We start from the raw sequence: 26,379 nt of genomic DNA, 5'->3' as shown, positions 1-26,379 counted from the left end.
ACAGCCTGGGCCCAGTCCCTGAGCTCTTCTGCTCAAGGTTACCATCTTACCCCTGGGCCTGGGCATTGTCCTTGAGCTCTTCAGCTCAAGGCTACCACCGTACCCTTGAGCCAAGCCCCACGTACCATTTTCTAGAGGTTAATTGGAGATAAAAGTCTCTGGTCCTTTTGTGCCTGGGCTGGCTTTGAACCTTGACCTCAGATCTTAGCCTCCTGAATAGCTAGGATTATAGGCGTGAGCCACTGAGCCCCCGCTGTGTCTTCTTTTTGAGCTGACCAGTCAGTCTGGATGAGGAAGATGGTGGCCATGTGGGCAGCTCAGGATTGCAGGGATAGCTCAGCTCCCATTGTTGTTCTACCTCAGCAGGACAGGGGGATTAATGTACTTGTATCTGAAAATGATGAGGAGGCAAACAAGCTGCTGCATTGTGGGCGCACAGTAACTAGTGCAGGCACGAATGATCCTGGCCCCTGCCTTGGAGACAGGGGCATCTTCCACCTGTCTTCTAGGCCCAGGGTGTAGCAAGGAGTTATGATAAACTGTGGAGATGAGAAACTGGAGGACAGACCCCAAGGAGGACGTGTCCTAGGGACTACAGCTTTCTCCAGTGTTGGGAGCAGCAGCTATGGGAATACCCAGAGGCCCTCCCTTCAACCTACACACACACACACACACACACACACACACACACACACACGTGTGCGCGCGCACGTGCACAGTGGCTGTCTGCTGCCTGCAGGCCACCAGGACTTAGACTTGCTTTCATGAGCTCTGCCTCCAGTCTTCCATACTCTCCAGTGCTTGGTAAGGAGATGGAGGGAAATGAGTAGGGCTAATCTCTAACTTTTTGTTTTTGGTGCCCGTCCTGGGGCTGGGATTTGGAGACTGAAGGCTCTCTCTCGAGCTTTTTTCACTCAAGGTTAGCACTCTACCACTTGTACCACAGCTCCATGTTTGGCTAGGTGGTTAATGAGTGTCAGAGACTGCTGAGCACTGGTGATCCATGCCTGCAATCCTAGACTGTTACCTCCAATTAACCACCGGAAAACCGGAAATGGAACTGTGGTTAAAGGTGGAGCATGCCAGCCTTGAGCAGAAGAGCTCAGGGACAGCACCCAGGCCCTGAATTCAAGCCCCATGACTGACCAGAGAAAAAAGTGTCTGTTTTGCAGATTTTTCTGCCTGGGCTGGCCCTGAACTGTGATCCTCAGACCTCAGCCTCCAGAGTACCTAAGCGTACAGGCATGAGCCATCATGAGTGTCTGGCTTTGTTTTTTGACTATTTCTAGTGGGCAAAACTTCTGAGTTCCTTGAAGGCAGAAGTGAATCTTCGAGACGCTCTTTTATAAACCCTCACTTCCAGGGCCGTGGAATCTGGTGCGTGCCTTTGGGAAAAGGCCTATGGTTGATGATGCTTCTTTTCTACTCTTCCCTCCATCGGGATCCTAAGACCTCCCTCACAGGACGGGCTGCTATTTACTGTAGTCCTCATCCTCCCTGGGGTTCAGAATACTTTTCCTTGTTTATCTCCTCCACTCTCTGGCCTGTTCTTCTTACTGCCCTCCTGTAATCCCCTAGAAATGGCTCCCCAAATTTCTTCCCGTCCATCTCCAAAAGTACCAGAACACCAAACAACTCTGTTCAAAACAGTTTATTTCATTTTATTTTATTTTTTTTGTCAGACAAACACATTGATTTCTGGACCACAGTAGAGGATGGAAACCTTTCACAAACTTATTTATTTGAAAATACAAATATAAAATTATACTTTCCACATCTGTGATGTGAGAGACTGCCATCCACATAGTAATTTTTTTTTTTTTACAACAGGGCTTTAAGTAAGCCACACACAAAGACCTGAAAGATGCTTGAGATATATATATATATAGTTACATATATATGTATATATATAAAAAAAATACTCACTACCAAAGTTCTCATCAGTTTCATACTAAAGTATAAAAGTAAGGGTGAGGTCAGCCACAGTGCTAGGGAAAGTTTTATTTAGATACATTTATGTCCACATGAAACGCTTAGACTTGCATCTTATTACATATGGAATTCCGAGTTCACAACACATCATGAATGGCAGATTGACTAGCCCACGCTACTCAGAGCACGCTCACAGACTCCACACAGGATGCTACAGTATGTACAGGATACAATAGTAGGAGCCTTCTAGCAGGCTCTGGAACTTTTGTCTCTCAATCCCTTTCCCCCTCCTATCTCTTGCTCCTGCCTTTGGGAAATGAATTCCTATCAGACAATACATTCTCATGATTAGATATCCAAGATTAAGGTTGCTCCTCAGGAGGGATGGGTTTGATTGAAATGTTTCTTTTTTGAGTTCACTTTTGTTGTTATTGTTGTTTTGGTGAAAGAAAAAAGAAGGAAAAAGAAAACAAACATATTACAGTATTAAAGTATTGCTTAACATCCAGCGTAGCTGTGTGTGTATGTCTGTGCCAGGCCTGTGCTGAGCTGACGTCTACTTGTTTTCTGCTCTGGGTGAGGGTGGGGAATTCACCAGTGTGTGTTCAGTGTGCTTGCCCGCAGCTTGTCCCTCTTCTCCACTCTCTGCCTGGCTGGCGTTAGCCTTTCCTGGAACATCTCCTGGCTGGCTTAGCACATTCAAGAAAGAAAAAAAAAATTCTCCCCTCCCTCACCTGCCCCTGAATAATCCCTCTGTCCCTGTGTGTCTCTTCCAACCAATAAAGAGAAGTATGAGTTAGTGTTTCTTTTGTAAACAATTTCATATGCAATATAATACAGAAAGCATGGCTGACCTTCAATAAAAAATGTAGTAAACTATATTGCTTTATTCTTGAATATGCTTGAGTGAGTGAATGGCAGAATGAAGCCGTGTGGTAAGTGGTGCTGGAGGCTAAGTCCCTAGTCCTCGTTTGCACTCAAGACCAAAATAGGTTTTCGTTTTTTCTGTTTGGAATCAAAAATATCCCCCCTCCCCTAAAATTCCCAAATGAAAAAGAACAACCAAAAGAAATATAATTAAATTAAAACTAAAACAACAACAACAAACAAACAAACAACAAAAAAAACCAAAATTAAACAAAAAAACCCTGAACACCTTTCAGGTCACTAGAACCAACGATTACCCAATGATTTTATATTAGTCTAGCAGGGTGTGTGTAACATTCACTGGCTGTGGACTGCTGTGTAGTGATACATTAAATTGACAGCAATCACGCCATGCTACCTTAAAGCCCAAGCTACAAGTTCAAATTAAGATGATGGTCGAAGGATTTAAAAAAACAAAACAAAACAAAACCTGCGAAGGCCTGTTGGAGCTTCGTTTAAATCAAGCCAATGGGCGAATGGATAGAGTGACTTTTCCCAGCTTGGATAAGCAAGCCATAGACCACATCTGCAGAAACTCCTGGAGAGGAGATCCAGGCTGGGTCATCTCCATCAGGGCCCCGTGTCCAGGCAGGACCAGGGAGGGACCAGGAGCTGTTGCCACTTCCTCTCCCCTGCCTGGAAAGGAGAGGAGGTTGGGGTCTCCAGCTGGTGAGTCCGGAAGAAGGGAGTCCCCAGGAGGTGGCTATGTGAAAATGTCTGGGGAAGAGTCATCAGCTATGAGGGTTTCTTCCCCAGGGAAGGCGAAAGGTGGTTTCACATTCGCCATTGAGCTTAAATGAAACAAAGACAAGGCAGGACATCAGCGCTAAAAGAATTTACCAAAAAAGAAAAAAATTGTTCAAAATGGACTTCTAGATGAGATGGGTAGGGACTAATGTGAACTTTAACCTAGGTAGCCACATTAAAACGCATCAGATTTCCATGAGATTTGTGCTATGGGCTACTGGGTCTCTTCAAAAGGTATATAACATCTAAAACATATTCACACAGATTATCAATTTCTTCTGAGCATTCTTAAAAAAATATTTTTTTCTCTTAGTAAAATCATTTTAATATACCATGCCTCCCTCTTTTAAAAAATAAATTAAAAAAATCCAGTTTTGCATATTCTAGCATTAGCATTTAAGGTAGTATGGCACGCCCCAAAACAGTGAGGGGGTGGGGGGGTCTATGAAACGCCAGAGTCGGCCGGCATTTGAACATGGTGAGACCTTGGGTTAGTTGAAACCACATCAGATCAGCAAAAATAAGATTAAAACTTGAAATAGAAAAAAAAATAAAAGAAAAAAAAAACTGCCCCCAAAATTATTAGCATTTTTTTTTCATAAATAAGAGAAAGTTCTATCCTTACTGGTCCTAAATCTGAGTAACTATGTCTAGTTTTTTTAAATCTTAATTACGTTATACCTATCAATATGTAGTAGAAGAAAGAGGAGGAAAAAAAAGTTTCTACACTAGTACCAGGATAGCACACTTACAACATAGCCATTTTATACATTATTAACAAACAATGATCAACAAAGAGTCTTCTATGAGATGGGGGGTGCAGAGAAAGGAGGGGTACAGTACATCACCAACATGGACAGAAGAGCAATTCATCCCCTAGCTTGACACTGAATTTCTAGGAATTTAGTGTCTCTTTTTTTTTCTGTTTAAAATAATATTTCTATTATTTCATGACTTGAATTAAGTTTTGTTTTGAGATTTTAAAAGCGTCCAGCATTTTATTTAACTTGGTTGTTTGGAAAATTAAAAAAAAAAAAAAGACTCCCTCTTCCCTCAACCCTCACCAAACAACCTAGCATTTCACTGGAAATGAAAGAATATGATTTAAAAAAAATGCTGTTGCTGTTTAATTAGAATTGAAATCAGGCTTTTTTTTTTTCCCTTTCTTTCTGAGTTAGCATTTTGGAGGCTTTAGTTTGAAGATGCTTTTTCCCTACCATGTCTGTGAATGTCTACATTAGTCTACTTTGTTAGTAAAATTTATAAAAAATAGGAGTGCAGCAGCTCTTTATAATAAATGTCGCATTCAGTGTCTCATACTGGCTGTGCCTTAAGTACCAAATTTATAAACGTAACAATTTAAAAAATATTAATAAAAGTCAATATCACATTTTAAAAAAGAAAAAATATATATCCACACTACAATAGGTTTTAATGCCATCTACTGAGTTGTACTTCTACAGTTGCTGTTGCCAACCTATTACCAATATTAAAAAAAAAGTTAAATTAACAAATATCCTTCATCATAAGTGTCTTTCCCCAACTGAGGACCATATATTATAACAGCCAAATGTTTAAACATGTGCAAACAGGAAGTGTCAGTTTTTCCCACCAGTCACAGTGCAGGGATGTTTATACTTTTATTTTTAAAATTCTGTTTACATCTACAATAAATTAAGAAAAAAAAAGTTCTTCCATAGCCTCTCTGGTGATACTTGCAGCACTGAGGTATTAAAAAAATATATATATATAAACCAAAAAGGTTGCCTTTTCTAATTTGTAAATAGAAAGTGAATGGAGAAAAGGTTATATAATTCCAGCCGGCTAATCCACTCCTGGCCCAGGGACCCCCAGCTATGGGGTTGGGGTGCGGGGAAGGTGGGGAGAGAGGCAAAGCATCCTTAAGGAACCTCTGAAGGTGCTGAAATGATTGGACAATAGAAAATGATGAAACATTTAAAAAATTAAGACTGAAAAAGAAATGTTTCCCTCCCCGCCCTTTCCCCAAGCCAAACAGGTGTGCTTTGAAACTTTTAAATATGTTAAATATTAAAATTGTAGCTTTTTTCTCCTTTAAAAAACATCTTGGGAAAAGCGGATTTTATTTCATGTTTAAATAAAAATCTAGCTAGACGGTAACATTTGAAGCTGTGCACAGATGAGAGGTTGACAGGCTGGTAGGGTACTAATGAAGTTCTTAGGTCTTATGACACCGAGGAAGGAGCTCAAACAAGTGTTCTACGTGTCCTGGGGTGGTCCCGGGCACTGCGTGCCCCGTGTTTCACGACTGGATTGTGTCACGTGCTCTCTCCTGCTTCCAGAGCATCAACCTACCCGGGACCTACTCCCTCACAAAAATAAGTTTGATTCTTTCTTAATAGTTTCTATGTAGTTCATGAAATTGTATTTACAACATTTTTTTCTTTTTCTTTTTTTTTTTTTAGAATTCACAATTTCAAAAAGCCTTATAATATGACCTCTTTCAACAGAAGAAAAAAAAAAAAGCACTTATAGAAAAGGAGGACACTCAAAACATGGTCATCCTGACCTTATTGCCAAAAATAGATATACTTAGGTTAACAAGGAGACGTCACAAAAGAAGAAAAAAGAAAAAAGGAGAACCGCTTGGAGAGTGTGTGAATCAGCTTACTACACCCACTCCTACCACGCAGAACAGAAGTCCACGCCCACCCCCACTCTGCCAGTCACAACTTCCCCTCGGGGGCCTCAGGTTCCACCTGAAATATCATATAGTCTCAGAATTGGTACCAAAATATGGAGAGCAACATCACCACCTCAGTATCCTTTACAAGTGAGAACAGAATTAAAACAAGCAAAAAAGAAAAAAAAAACCCTTAATATAACAATTACACTATGGTTAGCTTTTGAACTACATATTAAAGCTAGGTGTGTACTGGACTAAGTCAAAATCACCACCAAATGTGATTCAAAGAGATTTCAAAAGGAGAAGTGGGGGAGGGGGAGGGAGACCACCAAGAAAAACAAAACAAAACAAAACCAAAATCATGGGTTATATACACATTGAAAAGCTGTTGTCTTATATTACAGCAGATTGGTGAGATGATGCGACGTAGTCAACCCTCAATCCGAAGTGAGCCATCTCTGGTTGGGATGAGGAGTGAGGCTGGTGGGGGTCCAGGTCTGAGGACATCACCTAAACAAAGGACCACTCAGAAACTTCGCCCAGTCTTGCCTGGACATCCAGGTATGCTCTGCAGGACAGGGAAGGCCCGGAGAGTCACGAAGAGAAGATCAAGTGGGGGTGGGAGGAGAGAGAAGATCCATCAGACAAGTATGTGACTGATTCTGAATAGAGTCTTCAAAGAAAGAACTACGTCCATGTGACTCAGTAGGTGGGAACATGGCTGGCTGGGCCTGGGTAATCTGATGTCTAAGCTACGTCTGATACAGGGGAGGGAGAAGACAGCTCTACCTCCCCTACTTCTGATTATTTCCTACAGGTACTAGGATTTCAGCAGAGGTACTAGGATTTGCACTCAGGGCCTAGTGCTAAACTATTTGAATCACACTGCCAGTCACTGGGATCAGACATCTCTCAGGTAAGAGCAGGAAGCACATTGATGGGAAACTTTCTGCTTAAACTTCTGCTTTTGAAGCTAAATGTTTGGTAACCCACCTGTCTTTAGAAGACATCTGTTAATAGCTGGAAATACAAATTTGTACTACATATACAATTTGTATGATATATCAAGGGGTGAAAGATCAGAGCCTTGAAAAAAACAACAACAACAACAAAAAAAACCCAAACCAAACCAAACCAAAAAACCAAACCAGCTTTGGTTGGAGAAAACCCTAACAGCCCAAGATCCAGAGACAATTTATTGAGTTTCCTTCAATTGACTGTGGACCCTTCTTTCATGGATGATGCTGAGTGTGAGCGGGCCACTTCTGCTGGGAAAGTGTGTGTCTGCGCAGTCAGTCACGGTGGTGCAGCCTGGTGACTCTGAGTGAGATTGGTGAGATGATGCCACAAAGGAGAAGGCTGCCACCTTTGCTCTCCTGGCTACTTGGTCCTTCTTGGGAAACCAAGTCCTTGCGCGGGATGAGAGATGGTGCAGGAGCAGCAGCAGCCCTGGAGGGCATGGAAGTGTGGGCAGGCGGGAGGCGGCACTGCACCCAGCAGCTGGCCTCTCAAGGATCTGCTCTGCTGGGCAGTGCTTCCTCTCACTCTACAGGGGCTGGTGCTGTCTTTACTCTCGAGTTCTTGAACCTATTCATTTCTCTTGCTTTCAGAGGAGCCCTACTGCCCCTGGGCCCCCAAACCCAGCTTAATTAGTAGCAAGTAGCTCTTTCAAACTGTTAGTGGCCTCTGGCTCAGGCCAGCAATGACTGGGTCAGCGCTAATAGGGCAGTGGAGGTGAGGGGTGGGGTGATTCACACACATGGCTTATTTGGTTAAGAGAGGCAGTTGCGTTAGTTGAGGTGATTCCTTAGCAGCAACATAGGAGAAATCTAAGAGATTTATGGAGCTCAACTCAACCCAGGTTCCCAAGCTGGTCCTTTTTACCCCCTCTGAGTCCTGGCTGGCTTAGGGTTGGGTGCAGTGCCCCTCTATCGAGACAGGAAGTGCCCAAACACCAAGTCCACAGCTGGCTCTCCTGTGTCCCAGCTCTGTGAGTGAGTGAAAGGCTCTTGTTCTCTCCCTGCTGTGATTAGGTGGAATCTATTCCCAGGTTGCAGCTGTCACCTAAGAGACAAATCCTCCTTCGCAGCCCACAGCTCATGTGTGAACACAGTCCACATCTAGCGCTTGCACCAAGACAGCTCCCATCTCTGGTGCTCTTCCCACGAACAACAAACACTCAGTTTTGGAGGAGAACGTGGTTAGAGGCTTGCTCACTGCCTGCCCCAGCCTCCCCAGTGCTCCATTCCACCACCTCCATATCCCCATCAAAGTGATTTAAAAATGTTTAATTAACTTGAGCTCAGTTTAAAAGGTTAGGAAACTGGCAGGGATCCAAATCCACGTTAGGCAGGTGATGTCGTTAATTTAATTTGCTTTTCGGGCGGTAATCTCGATAATTACACCACAGTTACTGGCAAAAAAAAAAAATGTTTTCTTTTCAGTAAAAGATGGGAGGTCTGACTGTTTGACTGTTCAAAGCCTAGGAGCTGAGCCCCCAGTGAGTCCAATGGGCCCTGCAACCCATTCAAGGTCAGCTCACACAACTCACTTCCTGGAGTGGCCCTGGCCCCCCCCCCATCTCCTTCCAAGGTCCTGGCAGAAGTCCAGTTTCCCTGCCTCCTCCCTGGGGCTGGGCATAGCCCAGGGTCTCCTTCCAGTTTCCTGCACTCTTGATTGCATTTCAAGATGGAGAAAGGTGAAGGTGGGAAGATACAGAAATGGAATCAAAAGAACCAAATCAAGGACATTAAAAAAAAAAAAAGGTGAAAAGGAAAGTGCAGGGGTCATGATTAAAAGCTGGAGGAGAGGATGAGAGATTATGACTAGATTTATTCTTGCCCCCACCTCCCTGGAAAGGGGGTCCAGCAAGAGGAAGAGAGATGTGATGCAATGATGGGCATGAGCGTACAGGTATGAGCAGGGCACATACGTGTACGGACACGCCGGCAGGGCGGAGACGCATGGCAGAGCCGGTAGTACCTCAGAGTGAGATGGCAACGGAAGCCCCTGCTCAGTGGTATCCATTTGTAAAGGCCGTTGCAATCAAAGGTCCCTAAAATTGCACAATTGTTAAGGTCATCAGTGCGCTATACACGGGAACAGATTTGTCACATTCTGAGAAAGGAAATTATCTCTAGGACTAGTTTGTGGTTGCCAGCATGAATATGTAGTTCTGAGACACCATGCTCTAAACCCTCTCCCCCCCCCCCCCCCAGTTTCCCCAATAGGCCTATTTCCTCGGGGGAAACCAAGAGCCAGATTCTGAGGGGTGGGTAGGCGGGTGGGTGGTGGGCAAGTGGTGGTGGGGTTCATGCCCCAAATAATAGACACAATTGTCCCGAACCTCAAAGGGCAATAACAAAAGTCTCTGCAGTCCATTAGCTGGAGCTGGAGAAATGCAAACCCTAGTGCAGGGAGCACGTCAGTGCACCAAGGTCCCAGGACCTAGGTTTTCCAGAACGAATAGGGGCTGTGTTTCTGAATGCTGAAAATGGAAATGAGTCAGGCTGTACGCAGTGACAGACAGTTCCTCAAACTGATGCAGCTCTCGGCTGAATGATAATGTTCTGGATTTGGTACTATACTTCCTCTGAGAGAATTAGAGTCATCAAAACTCTGACTCAAGTGATATTGGCTGGGGAGGTGAATTGAACAGCAACCCAGACAGATGTGTGTGTGTGTGTGTGTGTGTGTGTGAAAAAGAGGAGGGGGTGGGAGAGAGAAGGGAGACAATGTATGTGTAAGAGAGATACAGAATTTCAAGAGTAAGGTGTGTGTGATAGATTGTTATGAGAGCATGTGTGTGTGTGTGTGTGTGTGTGTGTGTGTGTAGGCTCCAATGCCTGGGAACAATGATAGGGTCACTCTGGTGTCCCAGGCTGTCTGCACTGGCTTTGCTCTCCCCAGCACAGCCCCTAAAGGCAGAGCTGGAGCCAGCTCTCCTCCCAAACAGAGTCTGCCCAGGATGGGACCTGAGACAGTGGACATGTCGGCTCAAAATTAAACTGCCTCCAGGAGGCCAAGATGGGGGAGGGCAGAAGTTAGCCACTTTTCTGATTCCAAAATGGAGGGGATGGCGAGCAAGTGGGCTCAGGCACATTCATGCTCACATACCAAAGGGAGAAGAACAATACAATCTGAAAACAGCATGCAAATCTGTTAAGCAAATTTCCATCGCCTGGATTAGTCAGATTAAAGAACCACAGAGCATTACAAATATCAAATGCATCTGGCCTTTGGGGGGGAGGGGCTGCAGCTAAAGAACACACATGGGAACTTACTTGGTACCTGGAAAGAAATGTTAGAAAGGGATTGGCCTGCATGGGGGGGGGCTTGCCCCTCCACCACCTCTCAGGTACCAGCACTACCACTAGACAAGTAGGCTGGAGACACTGTTTAGCAACTAAGCTTGCCAGCAGTGAGGTGAGGGGCATGGCATGGTGCTGTGTGGACCTACCATGAGCCAGCATGTGATATAGGCCATTTCTGTTCCTTCTCATCCAATCTACTCTGTCTTGTTTTGTTTCATGTGTAGCCAGGGACACAGGTCATATATGTGGCTTGAGGTTGCAAAGGTTACAGGAATCTGAGTGGGGAATCTGCGCCCTCCATGCACCTTATGCTTTGTTGTGGGGCTGCTCAGAAGGGGCTCAGGGCCCAAGACAATGACATGGAAAAGTTTGAACCTTCAGGGGTTGCTATGATGTTGACAGGGAGCCCTGCCCCTCCCCCGCAACCTCTGGTTCTCTTCTCTGTCCCCACTCACTGTGGCCTTCCCTCCCCCTGGTCAGGAAGGGAGGACAGGGAGGGAGTCAGGTACTTACAGCTATGCCGTGCCCGAAGCCGGAGCCTGGCTGTGGGCTGGCCGCACTTATGTAATTCCCCACTCCAGAGTCCTGGCTGGCAGGGCCGTAGAGATCGGCGACAGGTCCTGGGCTGTTGGCCCCCGGGAAGCCTCCGGGCCGCGCCGGGTTGGAGCCTGCCGGGGAAGCGGGCGCGCCAAAATTCGGTTGAGCACTGTAGCTATTCAGGACTGGTGTGCAGAGAATAGAGCTGGGTATGAGGCCAGAAGCCAGGCATGCACCGATCATTACAAGCCAAACACTCAAGAAAAACAGCTGAGGCCCAACTTCTAACACTCAACCAAGGCCATGCGAGAAGAGCAGGGACTCAAGAATACTCAGCCCAGGCTAATACTAAGAAGCTTGGAGCTCCAAAAATAGAGAGAAGAAATAAAAAACGATCATTCAACACACTACGGCAACCAACCGGAGGTGCTTTCACTGTCCACCAAATTATCACAATAGAAATAGAGATATATATGGAGGAGAGAGAGAGAGAAAGAGATTTTTTTTTTCACATCTGAATTGACGCTCATGCAGTCTTCTAGATTTGGGCACGTTGAGACAGCATTCACATCCCATGCAAACTACAAAGGAACTAGTTTTAGACTACACATTGTGTTAATATTGATATTAAAACGTGACAGGAAACAAAGCAATTTGTGTCCAGGAAAAAAAAATTTTAAGGAGGGGGATTTTTGATTTAGCTTCATGTATTTATTTTTCTTTGTTTTTTGGATCCATCAAATGATCACTTTGTTTTTACTTATTCATTAAAAAAGACAGAAGATCTCCATTCATTATCCCTCCCCCTCCCTCCTCCCCTCTCCACTACTGGCTATTCCCTCCCTCCCCACCCCTCCCCTTTTCAATCCCTGCATGAAAGTCAGCAATACTGAAGTGGTCGAGGATGGGATATGTCATGGAAAGTTCGGGCGTCTTCACAGAACAGTAATGATGGCGGCAGAAGGTTCCCTTTTGAGGTGGAGAGCCTGGGATGGAGGGAGGGATGGGAGTGGGAATGGTAACACCTGAGGGTTGGGCCAAAGCTGGGGTGGAAACACCCACACACTCACCTCCTGCTGTAGTAGGAAAGGGGGGGTTTAAACTTTTTTTCCCTTTTGTTTAAAAAAAAAAAGACAAAGAAGAATGAATGTAGAACACACAGATCCAACCAGTTTATAGCTAAAGCACATCTAACTCAAACACCTGCTGATGTGTGCAAACTCCAGACTGAGAAAAAGGAAGCTCAGACGCACCTCAGCTGCAGAGGGGAGATCTGGCACCCACCCCACAAAGCCTGACAGGGCTGAGTCTGAGTTGGTTGGCCTTGCCTTAGACCCTTCCCTCTAACCCTCCCCTCCCCCAACCCATCTCGTAGATCCTCCCAATGCAGGGCTCAGCCTGTCTACCAGGTTCATTTTGTCACAGATGTAATTCTCTTGAACAACTTTTAACTTTGTATTCAGAATGGGGGGGGGGAGAAGAAAAGAAAAGAGTCCATTTAAAAAGTAAGCTCTCGGGCCAGGAGTTTGGCCTAGTGGTTAAAGTGCTTGCCTAGCATGCATGAAGACCCAGGTTCGATTCCTTGGTACCACATACATAGAAAAAAGCCAGAAGTGGTGCTGAGGCTCAAGTGGTAGAGCTCTAGCCTTGAGAAAGTCCAAGGACAGTGCTCAGGCCCTGAGCTCAAGCCCAGGACTGGCAAAAAAAAAAAAAGAAAAAAAAAGTAAGCTCTCAATGTTTTTGAAACCTCAGGGTGTCTGGGGCCAGCCACTGTTGGGTAACGTCCACCCCTCTGTAAGAACCACACATTTCAGCTTGCAGGCTCTCTTCTCCCTCTAGCTTCCACTGGCCTCTCTCTCTGCCTACCTGACAGCTCCCTTCCTTCAATGGCAGAAGGAAAGACCATCTGAAGTGCAGAGCTGTCACTCTTCTCCAAAAAGCCACAAGTGGACTTTCACCTCCTCCTCATGGGGGAGGGAAGAGACTAAGGATGCACCACACCAGGCTGGTAGGAGACAGAGAAGAGGATACAAGATAAAGGGAACCGAACCAAGCTGAGTCTGGCTCTGGATCCAGCAGTGAAAAGCGATTCAATGCCTCCACGTATTCCTGGGGCAGGAGGCTCCAAGGTAAGTCCCTTTGAAGCTCTAGCCCACAGTGAATAATGAGTCAGTGGAAAGAAGACAGGTTAAGGAGAAAAAGAAAAAAAATTCCATAGGCTTAGAGCAAGTGAATAGCTTACTTGGAAACATACTGGCAGAGAAAGAGAGATGGGAGTTTTGAATATAGAAGATTAAACCTGCAGATAACATTTGGCCTTTCTTACTCAAGGAGGCAAATATCAAGCTGATATATTCACAAAAGTCAGTATTATCTTGGTGGAACATACTTTCTTCCTGTAGGCTGCTCAAGAAATGCAGAGTCAGACAGAGGACTCTAGGTTTATCTAGGCAGCTAAACCTTTCTTTCTATAAAGAAACCAACCTATTCTGATTTATCCTGGGGGGCAGGGTGGGGAGAGTGGGGAGAATGGGAGACCTAGTGGAAAAGGGAACGACATCTCAGCTTCTTTTTCCACTGGTGGGATTTTGATCCAGGAAGATCCAGGGCAGGCCTGCCTATGTGGAAGTGTTGGGGTAAGAGGGCAGGTTGGGGGTGGTTTCTCCTAGCTTGGGTGGGGGGGAGATGGGGAGGAGTTCCTTGGAGACTCATCCAGCCTGAGGCAGCCAGTCCTGGGAGACAGGACGTAGTGTGCTCACTGAGATGGTCCTTGGAAGGCCAGTGGGCTGTCGGTGCCTGTCCATTTCTGGCAGCTCCTCCTATGCATGGAAGGTTGGCCCTCAAGAGTCAGCTTGTGGAGAATTGCACAATAAGCAGCTGGTCTCGGGCTCATTACCCCTCCTTGCTGAGTTATCTTCTGTCAAATGATATTCAACTCATCATGGAGAAAGCACAGTATTAGAATGTAGCTTTAAACTCCCCAAGTCTCCTTTTATGATGCACTTGTTCATGAAAACATGTAAAATCCACCTCAAAGTCACCTTGCAAATAAATATCCCCAGCCAGGGTTGGAAGACAGTGCTGCTGGATCTCTACCAGAGATGCACTGGGCAGACAAGTACCCAGTTCTTGGCTGTCCTCTGCGCCACAAATGGAGCCTATGCCCTCAGAGGCTGGCCGAGGGGGAGCGCTATCTCTAAGCTCCATAGTCACACCTGACTCTCCATCTCTCTCGGTGGCAGAAGAGCCACACTCCAGAGAGTAAGCTTAAGTTTCCAAACGAGCCATCTGCAAATCCATGCATATTTAGGCATTTTCAAAAAGTAACAATGGCCCTGACTGCTCAGGAGAGAAAGGAGAAAGACACTATATTGGCATATACACTAGTTGGTAGCTGTTTCTGTAAGAAGAACTTAAAAAGATGCTTTTGTTGGATAATGTGAATTAACTAAAAAAGAGCTCCAGCTTTGTATCTCTGCTCTCTGATCTGAGCTGTTTTCTGCCCCAGTCCCTTGGCAATCACCTTGTTTGCTGAAGGAAAGAGAAGATTCAAATAAGCACCTTGTATGGAAGGCAGACTGCCCCTCAACCAAGCAATGTCTTATTTAGTATCTTAAAACCAATAGCCCCAAGCTCAGGAGACCACCATGTTCTTGTTCTGGTCCAGTAATACACTGATAACACTGCCATGAGCTACTCTGCCCTTTACTATGTCTCTTTATTTGTCCCTCGGGTGAGGGACTAGACCTAACTTGGGACTCCTGGACGTTAGACTGGGGATCTAAACACCTGGCTTCATTTCTGCTGGCTGCTGGTGGGACAGCATCACAGACAAAATTATTTTCTTCTTTTGGGAAGTTAGAGTAGCCCTACATACTACAATGAGTATAAGGACCCCTTTCTCCCTCTAAGTTATGAGAGACTGGGGAGCAGGCACAAAGCTAAGTCTCTGACCTAGGGTGTTTAGAAGGTCATACTAGTTAATTCTATAGTCTATCTTAAACAGAGGGTGGCTTTACCCTGAGCACCAAGCCTCATACTGAGGGGCTAGATACAGTCCATGCACCAGGATCAGGTCAGGAAAAAAAGACAATCAAGGGAACTTTGACTATTACTAGGACAGGGTATACATGGGTGTGTGGACAGAGTAAATAATGCTGGATAAGCAAGCAGTGCTGAGATTCATAAAGTGGCTATTATAATTCCTGTCCAGAAAAAGGGACTGTTGTGAAAACGCTCTGGCATTTTTACAGTAGTTGCGAGTGTAAAGCCGTCACAAGGCTGGCAGTTGAGTCACTTGGGGAGCAGCTATTGAGCTTAATATCACAAAAGCTTAATATAATGTATGTTTGTTCTTCTCCTGAACTCTATCCTCTAGCACCCTCTGGACTTTTCGAGGCCAGCCAGGTGGTACCCTCAGGTGGCAACTACAGTGCAGAGATGGGGGCACTGGACTTGGAGTCAGAAGACCTGAGTGTAACTCACCCCTGCCCTTAGAGCTGTGTTCTTGTCTAACCCCTCTGGCCCATGTCCTCATGTGTGGTGAGTGAGTGATAACTCCCTTCTTCAATCTCACTGGGCTGCTTTGAGGATGAAAGAAAGTGCTGTGTGACCTGTCAAATTTAAAAGACACGTGTGTGTGTGTGTGTGTGTGTGTGTGTGTGTGTGTGTGTGTGTGTGTGTTGCCAGTCCTGGGGCTTGAACTCAGGGCCTGAGCACTGTCCTTGGGCTTTCTTAAGACTGGAGCTATACCACTTGGGCCATAGCACCACTTTTGGCTTTTTCTATGTATGTGGTACCAAGGAATCAAACCCAGGTCTTCATGCATGCTAGGCAAGCACTCTACCAGTAGGCCAAATTCCCAAGCCAGCCACACCTATTGAAATAGCTGTGTATAAACAATTCAACAAGGTAGGTACTACTGGCAGATTTAGAAAAATCCGACAGAGGAAAACACAATTCACTTGCTATAGAAATCAGGAGGTGTGGTACACAGAGGTCTACTTTATCTGCTTGGTGCTATTAATCTTCTTGGACCAGAAAAAAAGAACTTCGGGGGGGGGGGACAGAAAAGCAAGGCCACTAAATCTCAGGACAGTGAGATCAATTAATTCATTTGCATGACAGAGACATGAAACAAAGGGTGGACCTAAATGTCAGTTAGGAAAACACCTTGATGCTGACCTTCAGAGGTGCGTGGTGCCCAGAATCTCACTTGTAGATGCTTGGTCGAAGTTTGTGGGCATTTTATCTCTAGACTTTTAAAACGGGCCAGGTGAGGCGACATGTGGCTCTGCCCACGTGTCAGATGGGCCACTGAGGTAAAGAAGTGGTGGGAGTCAGAACCTTCTATGGGTCTAGTAAAGGGACACTGAGTCTAGGCATTTCTATATTGCCCCCATTGTAATGCTATTGGACAGGATTACAGGGGAGATAGCACTTTGAGGGCATGTTAGCTCTAAGGCTTGAAAACTGTGTTATTGCCGATCTAGACAAAGCAAATAATCCAATCCTTTCCAGATGAGCTCAGCCTACACATCTCAGACAAGCCAGGGCCTACTGAGTTCCAGATCTAGACAAGGCTCCTAGGTTGGTGGGTCTCACATTTTCCCCAAAGATGGGGCTAAGTTTGAGGACAATTTCAATCATTTGCTTTTGAATCATCTGCTGTTGCCAGGTTGCTTTAGACTGGTGGCTCCTGGCACTTTTCTGGGATGAGACTTTCCCCTGCCTTGGCAGTTTGTGTTGCTCAGGGTGAGTGAAAGCAGCAGAAGGCCTAGCCTCATTGACTGCAATTCAGAAGGTGATGTGCTCCTAAGACAGAATTAATCACATCCTGCATTTCTGGGCAGAAGGGAGTCTGGGCTGACTGGTATATCACGGTCTCCATTGCCGATTACCAGTGAATGGAGGACTGACAGCAGCCCATATGTCAACTTATCACACTAGATTTCACTAGTGTGTGTGTGTGTGTGTGTGTGTTTAACAGAAGCTAAAAGAACCAAAATAAAGTCATCTCCTCTTATAAGATCCACCTCTACCCAGTCTGTCTATACTACGCTTCTATATCTGCCATAGTCCAAACCTCCACAGTGGCAAGACTGTCTTCCTATCAGTAATGAATTCATGGTGGGCTGTGTGGGGCAGTGAAGAGCTTTCAGGGTTCTTGTGGGGCCCCACGTTCAAGAAGGTGTGCAGTGACATTTGCACAGACTTCCTCCAGAGTCTCTCAAAGTGCCAAGGAAGACAAGGGGAAAACCAATCCATGAGACAAAGGTTTGTAGTGTGGCCAGATCTGCCAGTGTTTTAGCATCAACATCCTGCTGCCGCTTTGCTAAGCTAATTGTCTTCAGACTCCAGGCCTACGCTGGTTAGAACTTGCAAGCTGTAGTAGTAGTCAAGGAAAGCTACCGGAAACCGCAGTTTCCAGGGAATGCCTCACTAAGCCACTCAATAGCCAGGCACAGAGCCTTTGTCTCCTCAGCCAGCATGAGAATCAAAGGGAGATAGGATGTAGAAACAACTCCCACTTCTACCTCACACAACTTGGTGGCTCATTGTCAATCCTGGGAACATTCTTTGCTTTTGTTTAACTTTTTAAAGAAAATAGCCGTGTGGTTTTCCCCATGTGCCCCTAGCTACTCTCCAATGCTGCTGGACTGCTGCAGCTCACTCACTGATTTCCGCCTTCAAGGTCACATCTTGGCCACTGTACTCAGCCACTATGCTTCAGATTCCTGCTATGTCTTCTAAGTGATTTGCTTCCTGCAGGACCAGCGCACATTTTCTACCCTATAAACTTGTTGAAAACAACAACAAAACACTGTAAAAATCCAAGGCCAGAAAGAACTATAGACTTAGAAGATGGCCTAATATGATCGTCTCTGTCATAATGATAAGATCTAGATGTCACCCTGCTAGGATGTCCTGTTAGGAAGGGGGGGGCAAGAAAATGCCACAATATTTGTGAGATAAGGGAGAAGAGCACTAATGAAGCACACAGTTCTAGAAGCTGTAGCTTTAGAGGGTACTAGGCCAGAGAGACAATTCAGGTTTTTTCAGTATCTACTATGGCAACAGGTAATTGGCAGGTACTTAATACCCTTTTTCTTCCTTGTACTTGTGAGGCAAGTGCTCCATGAGCCATGACCCTAGCCCCTTTTATGTGTATATGTGTTTGTGTGAGTGTGCTTGAGACAGGGTCTGTATTTAGTACAGGCTGGCCTTAAACTTGTGATCCTCTTGCCTTTACCTTCAAGTGCTGGAATTACAGGCCAATATTAACCACACTGCCAGCATTGTCTTTTTTCTTTTTCTTTCTTTTCCACATTCCTAACAACTTGTAAAATAGGCTTTGATACCTGTGGTAGAGATGAGGAAACTGAGGGTTTGAGTGAGTAGGGACTGTTTTTAACCAGTGTCACTCAGGGTCTCACAAGCCTGAACCTAGCTAGCTCTAGGAAGCATGTGATTTTGGCTGTCTTAGGCAGCCTAGTTGCTCCTTCTTAAATCACAGCTTGACCAGGTTTCTTCTGTTTAGTTTGGTCCTTTCTTTGCCCCAGAGGAATGACAAATTCAAGGACAAGGAATCATTCCTTAACCTTGGGAGTGGCAGCTGCTAAGGGCAGCTTGGATACTGATACCTTTTCTGAATTGGGAATTCCCTGAGGTTGAGCAGTGGCTGCCAGATGAGATAAAGGGACTTAATCTCTCTGGAGGTCTAGACAATCCTCCATTGTGACAGCCCAAAGAACAAAGAGCCCCGCAGCCATGTGTTTAGGCAGGCAGCATTAGTGGAAGGGGGTGCTACCACAGGGAAGGTAAGCCCTGCCAAGCCTGGACCCTTACTGGGACCTGCTTGCCAAAGTGCCTGGCCCAGTAGGGGTACCCAGAGGGCTGGTCTCAATCTCAAAAGACCATGCCATTTTTTTTTGTAAGGGTTAGTCCTATAGGGAGCTGGAATATCCCAGGGCTGATTGGCATTTACTGCCCAATCCTATCTAATGGCAGCCAGAAGGTGGGGTGGGGAGGGTGCCTAGGGGGGCAGTCCCTTGAGGATCTGTACAAAAGACTTTCCACTTGAGCAACCTGTCTTTAATGATTATAAAGGCACAGGAGTTTAATCCATTTTTGATGTAAGCGCTAATAGCTCTGTGCCCTTGAAGTTCAAAGTGGGAGCATACATGTCACTAATTAGCCAAGCACGAGCCATTCAGCTCCCTCTCATGTTTCTAATTAGGTCTTTAATAACAAACAAACTCCGACCTTAGCAAAAGGCCCCCATTCCTCAGACAGTCGAGGAGGGTGGCTGTTCCCCTGTTACAGTTAATCTAGGCTGCTTGTTGTGTGTGTACATGCACCTAATCATAGCCCCAGACAGGACTGTCCTCCAGGAAGTCGAGCCAAAGATCCTCATAGCCCATGGGTGGAAGTTTTGTTGGTCTTGCTGGAAAGACCAATGGGAGGCATATCTCAAGCGTAGGCTGGATTTTTCTGCTGCTTCTTGCTAGAGATGCTAGGCGCCTGGTACAAGGAGGGTGTGAACTTCTACATTAGCCCATGGTTGAGCTTGGGTTACATTTCAGTCTTGCCAAATTCTGATTTGATGGGTCTAAGTCTGCCCTGGCTATGGGGAAATTTAACAGCTCCTCAGGTTATTCTAACACCCAGTGCAAGTTCAGGAACTACCGCACTAACTCGAATCTCAGGGCTGATTTAATCAGCAGCAATGATTATTAATGAACATCATCCATAAAGAGGGCCAAATCCTAAAAGGTCCAATTAACCACACTCTGAGAGATCTGGCTGACTGTAAAAATGGATACACAATTCTGAAATACCTAGTCTCAAGTCTCTGGTTATCATCTGTTTTCTAATGCACCACCAAAAGATTCCTCTCTCTTGGAAGTTCCTGGCTTTATTTCCACATGTACCACTCAGATCTTAAGCCACTGCCATTGTCACTGCCTCTACCTCCAAGGACAAGGAATAAGGAGCTTTGGGCAAAGAGTTGTAGAGCTTCCCCATCCCTGGAATCATTCAGTGGAGTAGGTCTACTCTTGTCATTGGATTAATTCATAAGGTATTCCCCTCTCCTAGGGGAGTGTGTCCACATACATAAGTAAAATGGGTAGAAACTGTTCCATGCTGTCTGGGTGTACTGCTGTGTTTCAGTTCTTTTCCCTGAGTGAGAGTACGGCCTGGGTCTGGGCCTAATTGATAAGCTTCTTCCAGGGCACTCCGGATCCTGTGGGTGTCAGTGACAGTGAACTCTTTTCTTTAAGGTGAGGAGAGCTCATTGTGTCCAGGTGACAGAACTTTCAGAAAGTGGGGGAAGTGGGGCTGAGAAGCAGGGCTCAGACAGCTTTTCTAACCACATTGGCCTGCAGGTACTGCAGCTTTGCTTTAATTGTTTACCACAGACCTGGACAGACCATTTTATTAATATTAATAAGTAGCCAGGAACAAAGGACCCTTTTATTTTTAGCTTTGTCTAATTGTGTAGTAATTACTCATCTACAAAACAAATGAGCCCCTGCTTGCAGTTGCCATGGTACCAGGAGCCCAGCCTCCCCGCAGGATGATTGGCTGAAGAGCCCACAGTTCCTTCTTGTGGTTCTTCTCATCCTTTCACCATTGGCCCAAAGCAAAGCCCCAGCAACTAGGCAGCCAATCCTCTCCCAGCTCTAAGCAGAGCTGTGTATCCCAACGACCTTCCAGATGCAGGCCTCTCAGGGCAGAGGAAGGGATGTTGACACCTCCCCACGGAGAAGTCTGCCTTCCTGGGAGAAGCCCTCCCTTCATCACCTAGTTTCTTTTGGACAAAAGCTAACTTCCTTTATCCTTCTTCCAGCTAAAGGTTCTCTTTCAAATAATTATGTTTGGACTCCTTCCTGTCTCTTCTAGGCCTCTTTTGTTTGATATTGGTTTGAATGGAGGCAGGGACCAGAAGCCAGAACAGAAATGTCAACTAAAGAAAGCCAAGTAGTACCATGGTTATTAACAACAGCAGGTGCCCCCCCCCAAAAAAAAAGGCAGAATGTCTCCTGATGCCACTTGTAAATGATTTTGAGTTATCTCCTCCCCTAAGAGTATGGCGAATTGTGTGAGTGCAGCTGTGGCTTTCTGTTGTGTGTATGTTTTTTAAAGCTGCACAGTCCTGCTCAGCCATCGCTGAATTGGTACAATGGAGTGTTTGATGATAGGGATTGACAATACAGATTGATGGGACAGACTTTAGTTCAAATCCTGTCACTGACATCACAGGTAGATTACTGTTGTCTCTAAGCCAATTTTTAATCTTTTAAATGGGTATGGATATAGGGCCAAGCATGGGTAGTTCATGCTTGTACTCCTAGCTCTTCAAGAGGCAGAGAGCTGAGGATCACAGTCCAAAGCCAGCACAGGCAGAAAAAACTGAGACTCTCCAATTAGTCAGTAAAAAGTGGGAAGTCGTAGAGTGTCAGCTTTGAAGGGAAAAGCTGAGGGGGAGCATGATGATATAAGTTCAAGCTGGTATAAATAAAATAAAATGATAGTTTATAGGATAATGATAATTAAAATGGGGGTAAGGCAGGAAGGCTTGGCCTGGATCTTGGCTCAGTCATGTAAAACACGAGCTATTATTCACATCATATTCTTTTGTTAATTGGTTGGGAAAGATCTCTAACATTCTATCAACCACTTTCAAGATACCCTTCTCTTAAGGAAACTCGCTGGTAGGAGTGATTCTGGAGATGTTGGCTGGACCCTGCTCTCTCAGGCCGTAGAGTAGGCCTCACGGGGGCTGTCTTTTCCTATGACAGACCTACACTCAACAGTCTACTACCACTGCTCAAGAGTACTATTTGACCACTTCCTGCGCTGAGCGATCCCAACTTAAAAAGAGAAGACCTTTTAAAAACACTAATGTATTAATAAGCATATTAATGAGCATCCAAGAACAAATTGTTAACATTCCAGTTTTCCCCAACTGTGTGAGAGCTGTTTTGTTTAGAGGGAGAGGAATCCCATGCTCAGTGCTCTGTTCTTCTAACCCAGGCCTTAGAGAAGAGTACAAAAGCTTGGGACTTCTGCTAGATTCTGGACCATCTGAGTGCCTCTTCTTCAGATAGGACAGTAAAGCCCGAAACTGGTGCAACCATTTTGTCACCATGAGAAAAAAATACCATAAAGATGATACTGAGGGGCCGGGAGTTTGGCCTAGTGGTTAAAGTGCTTGCCTAGCAGGCATGAAGACCCGGGTTTGATTCCTCGGTACCACATACATAGAAAAAAGTCGGAAGTGGTGCTGAGGCTCAAGTGGTAGAGCTCTAGCCTTGAGAAAGTCCAAGGACAGTGCTCAGGCCCTGAGCTCAAGCCCAGGACTGGCAAAAAAAAAAAAAAAGAAAAAAAAAAAAAAAGATGATACTGAAGGGCAAAACTGAATCCCCTTATAAAGCCTGTTCTTTCATAGAACTTCTAGGCAATATATACCTATAATACTTTAAAACATTGAGTTGGGATTTCTTGTCCTACATCAAAAGCATCCTTGAGTCAGGCCTAGGAAAGCACTTGTGCATATAGTAATAATTACTACTGTTATACATGGAGTAAACATCTACCCAATTAAATTAGATGGCAGATGGGCCAAGTCCTGAAACGTGCATTCGGAATGTTGGCTGTGAGGTCTTAGGCTGAAGACTCAGGCTTCGGCCATACAGAAGTAGAACAGAGGCAGCTTGGGTGTCCCTTGCACATCCTTCACTGCTAATGCATCAGGTGATTGCTGGCATATGCATCCCTCATGAACAACACAGTTCCTCCACAGGGCTTCTTTCTCCACTTTCTACATCCCGCAGTACTCACACCCAGCACATGGTGCAAGGAATACAACTCTTGGTCCTTGCTCCAACATGACCTCAATGCTCCTGGAGCTCCCAAGGGCATCACTACATTTCCTATCCCTCTTCCAGACAGCTGGGCCCAGGCTCTGGAGACATCATTAGAGCAAGAGAATAACCTGCTCTGGAGGTACTAGTGGCAGGAAAGGATGTGTCACCTACTGGAAACTATTCCACTGATTTAAAAGACCATTAACATTCCTCTACTCCATTCACTGTAGGATTAACTTATCCTTAGGTCTGGGCTTCAAGGCTAGTCACTAATTGCACTGGAGTTGATTTATCAAGTGCATGGTATTTCTATTACAAAATTATTGATTGGCGCTGATGTATTTTATCCTCAACAGGGTTGAGTCCAAAAGCCCTTGGAAAATGAATGAAGTTGAGGTCAGCAGTGGGTAGCTGTAACAACATATTATTATAAATTTGTTGGAGTTACTGAAATCCTGTGCTGGTCTCTTTATGGTGGATGTCCTGGCTCTTCCAGAAATGACAAGGGGAAGTAAGGTGTATGTCCCCAGAACACAAGTGGGGATGGAGGGATGTGCACTCAAGATCATTTTGGAGCCATGTGTTGGTGGCTTTCACACCTGTAATCCTAACTACTCAGGAGGTTGAGATTTGAGGATCACTGTTTGAAGCCAAGCTGGGAAGCAAAGTCTGTGAGACTCTTCTCTCCAGTTAACCACCAGAAAAGTAGAAGTGGTGCTATGGCTCAAGGGGCAGAGTGCTAGCCTTGAGCAAAAAAGCTAAAGGACAACACCCAGGCCTTGAGTTCAAGTTCTGGAGCTCTTATGTACCTGCGTGCATATATGCATGTACACACAAACACAAACACACACACACACACACACACACGCTCCTCTGGGTAAGCTTGGTTGGTTGCAGCAGCTGTGGCTGGTCCTAACAGGTTACACATTTGCTCTTCCCCTGGGCCTCTTTGCTAGCTCTCTTCCATGACCACAAATGGGGTATATTCTAGGATCGCCATGATCTTACCCACAGATGTTCTATCTTGGGGTCACAAACTCCAAAGGATGCTTGCTGCTAGGCACCGAGGGAAAGAAGTGTTGGACTGTGTCCTTCGCCTCTCAAACCCCATCAAGTCTTGCTAAAGGATACACACTACTTTCCCTTTTTTAATGAAGCTGACAGAAACATTCCTGAGTAGAGGGCAACAGTCTCTTCCAGGAAGCCCTCCTAGGGAGACGGAGCAAACCTGTGAGTGGCCTTTTCTCTGGGCGTTCTAAGTTCTCCTCTTTGGATGTTCTTCCTGTGAAGCTGTACTAGTCACCAATCCTAGGGATGCCAGGACTCACCCCATCACCATGCACCAGAACCAGCACTCACTAGGGAGCCAACTGCATCCCCCCCTCCCCCCGTTCTTCAGGGCCTGATGCTGTTTCCTCTAGCTCACCATCCTCCATCCTAGGGTGTGAACCACAGCCACAGGGCTACCATATAGACCTAAGTCCCTGAAGAGCTGTCGAAGAACAGAAGAGGGTCTGGGGGAGACTGGCTGATACACCTCAAAGGATAAGCAAATTCCTGCTGCTCTGGTCAAGAACAGCAGGAAGAAGACAAGAACGAGGAAGAACTGGAAGACTCCTTCCAACCCTGGTTCCACTTTCTTTCTCTATGGCTAAACACTCAACACAGGACCTCAGTTGGGCAGGCTAGCACTTAGGGGGTGACCCAGTTCTGGACTGGGGGTGGGGCAGGGAGCGTGAGGGGAGGTGGTGGTGGCTGATGGCGAGAACATGGATCCAAGCCCCTTTGGCAAAGTTGAAAATATGGAGCCCCTTCTCTCCCTGGTTCCCACACTATCTTCACAAGGCTGGGCTGTGCCCAGCTTTCGGAGACCCTGTAATATCAACTCAACAATGCATGTTCTACAACTACAGCTACAGCTACCAGTACATCTACTACAGTGCATGCATTTAGTTCAGTCCCACAGATACATACAATCTAAGAACAGGCAGGGAGGTGTGAAATGTTTTACTGGACAACAGGTGTTTTGGAGTTGTAACTAATAATAAATAAATCAAAAACGAAAGTGTACAAAAAAAAGAGACATTTCTCGAGAGTTGGATATGAGTTTTTGTTTCTTGAATTGTTTCATCTGAACAAGCAAAAACATGCAAACCAGCTGGTACTAACAGGAAGCTGGACACTGAGAGAGGATTAATAGGTGTGGACAAACCTTCCCGCTGAGCGTGCTCAGAAGAGTGTTTGAGAGGAGGTGTGCAGATCCTAGTGTAAGAGAGGCGGGAAAGTATGCCTCAGACACTCTCACCGCAGCCCCAACCAAGCAAGAGAAAAGACAACAGAAACATGACTTGCTCACACTCATCGCCACCATCGGGAGCTCATGTCACTACATTGGAATAAAGCTGGCAAGTATAAAGCACAGTAAAGGGTCCTGGCAGGGGCTGGAGATGGGCAGGGGAGGAGGGGGGAGGGGTCACAGGGCTCAGCAGCTCTGCGGACTGACACATGGACTTGCCCTATAATATCACCCCCCAAAATAAAGCAGCCTGAAAATTGGAACCACTTCCCTCTTGTTGGGGGACTTATGTACTAAACTGGACTTAGGTTTGGATGGGACATGATGGGGCCGCTGGAGCTGAATGAACACGAGCAAAATAAACAAACAAACTCTTTGAGCACAAGAAAGATGATATTTCAAACTACCAGGTGAAGGTAAAAGAAAAGTGACCACTGATAGTGAAGTTATCTAGGAGTCAGCAGGGCCTTCCCTTGGTGGAGGGGGGGGGGGAAATCACCTGAGCCCTGCTCACCTCAGGTCCTGGGGAAACTAGGAAAAGGTGGGCAGGCTGGCCCAGAGTAGTAGGCTGAGGTAGGCGCAGAGCTCAAGGCCCCTCTCCCCAACTCAGACCTCCTACCTCGGCAGCACAGCCCTGATGGACACAAGCTGCCATTCTGAGCCAAAAGGAAGCTGCCTTCTATCCCACAGTCTTTAGAGCAAGTGTTTCCCACCTTGGGAAGGGCCCCTGTAAGCCGTCACAAAACCAGAATGGTGGAGCTAGGCAAAAATACAGAAAAAAAAATTGCCTTCTATAGGATGCCTACTCATTAAACACAAGCCTGTGAATCCTCAGGGAGGGCAGAGGCCACATCTCTATCTACTCTGTGGAGTCACCTGCCAGGTACATCATGCATGGCACCAAGCTCCAAGAAGGCATTCAGAGGAAGCTGGGAACATGCGCTGTGTGCTGACCTCTCAGAATCAGGCTGCTGGCTCAGGAGGCCAGGGGTACCTCCTTAGCAGCTGGGGAGGAGCTGACACGAGTGGCCCAGGGTAGCAGAAGGTAGTACAGGTAGAACTGGGTCATCATCAGTCCCCTGGGTCCCC

At 45.8% G+C, this 26,379-nt stretch overlaps 1 protein-coding gene across 6 annotated transcripts in view; it reads right to left on the bottom strand.

Moving 5' to 3' along the window:
* Positions 1–1,636: 1,636 nt before the first annotated feature.
* The window catches only part of Msi2 (musashi RNA binding protein 2), a 374,857-nt gene continuing 350,114 nt past the window's right edge, over positions 1,637–26,379 (bottom strand). For 3 of the 6 annotated variants that reach the window (XM_090351082.1, XM_090351088.1, XM_090351087.1), the window contains 3 exons: positions 11,098–11,306; positions 9,254–9,326; positions 1,637–6,839 (listed from right to left, as the gene is read on the bottom strand). In XM_090351082.1, the coding sequence (XP_090207208.1) occupies positions 9,285–9,326; positions 11,098–11,306 (251 nt within the window). In that variant the 3' untranslated portion in view covers positions 1,637–6,839; positions 9,254–9,284. The remainder of the gene's footprint in view (positions 6,840–9,253; positions 9,327–11,097; positions 11,307–26,379) is intronic. The other 3 variants (XM_090351084.1, XM_090351083.1, XM_090351085.1) reach the window with 3 other exon arrangements.

The sequence above is a fragment of the Megascapheus bottae genome, chromosome 17 (assembly GCF_031878675.1).
Source record: "Megascapheus bottae isolate mThoBot1 chromosome 17, mThoBot2.hap1, whole genome shotgun sequence".
NCBI classification, from domain to species: domain Eukaryota; kingdom Metazoa; phylum Chordata; class Mammalia; order Rodentia; family Geomyidae; genus Megascapheus; species Megascapheus bottae.
The sequence above is the reverse complement of the archived record's forward strand: the minus strand, read 5'-3'. Positions and strand labels throughout refer to the sequence as shown.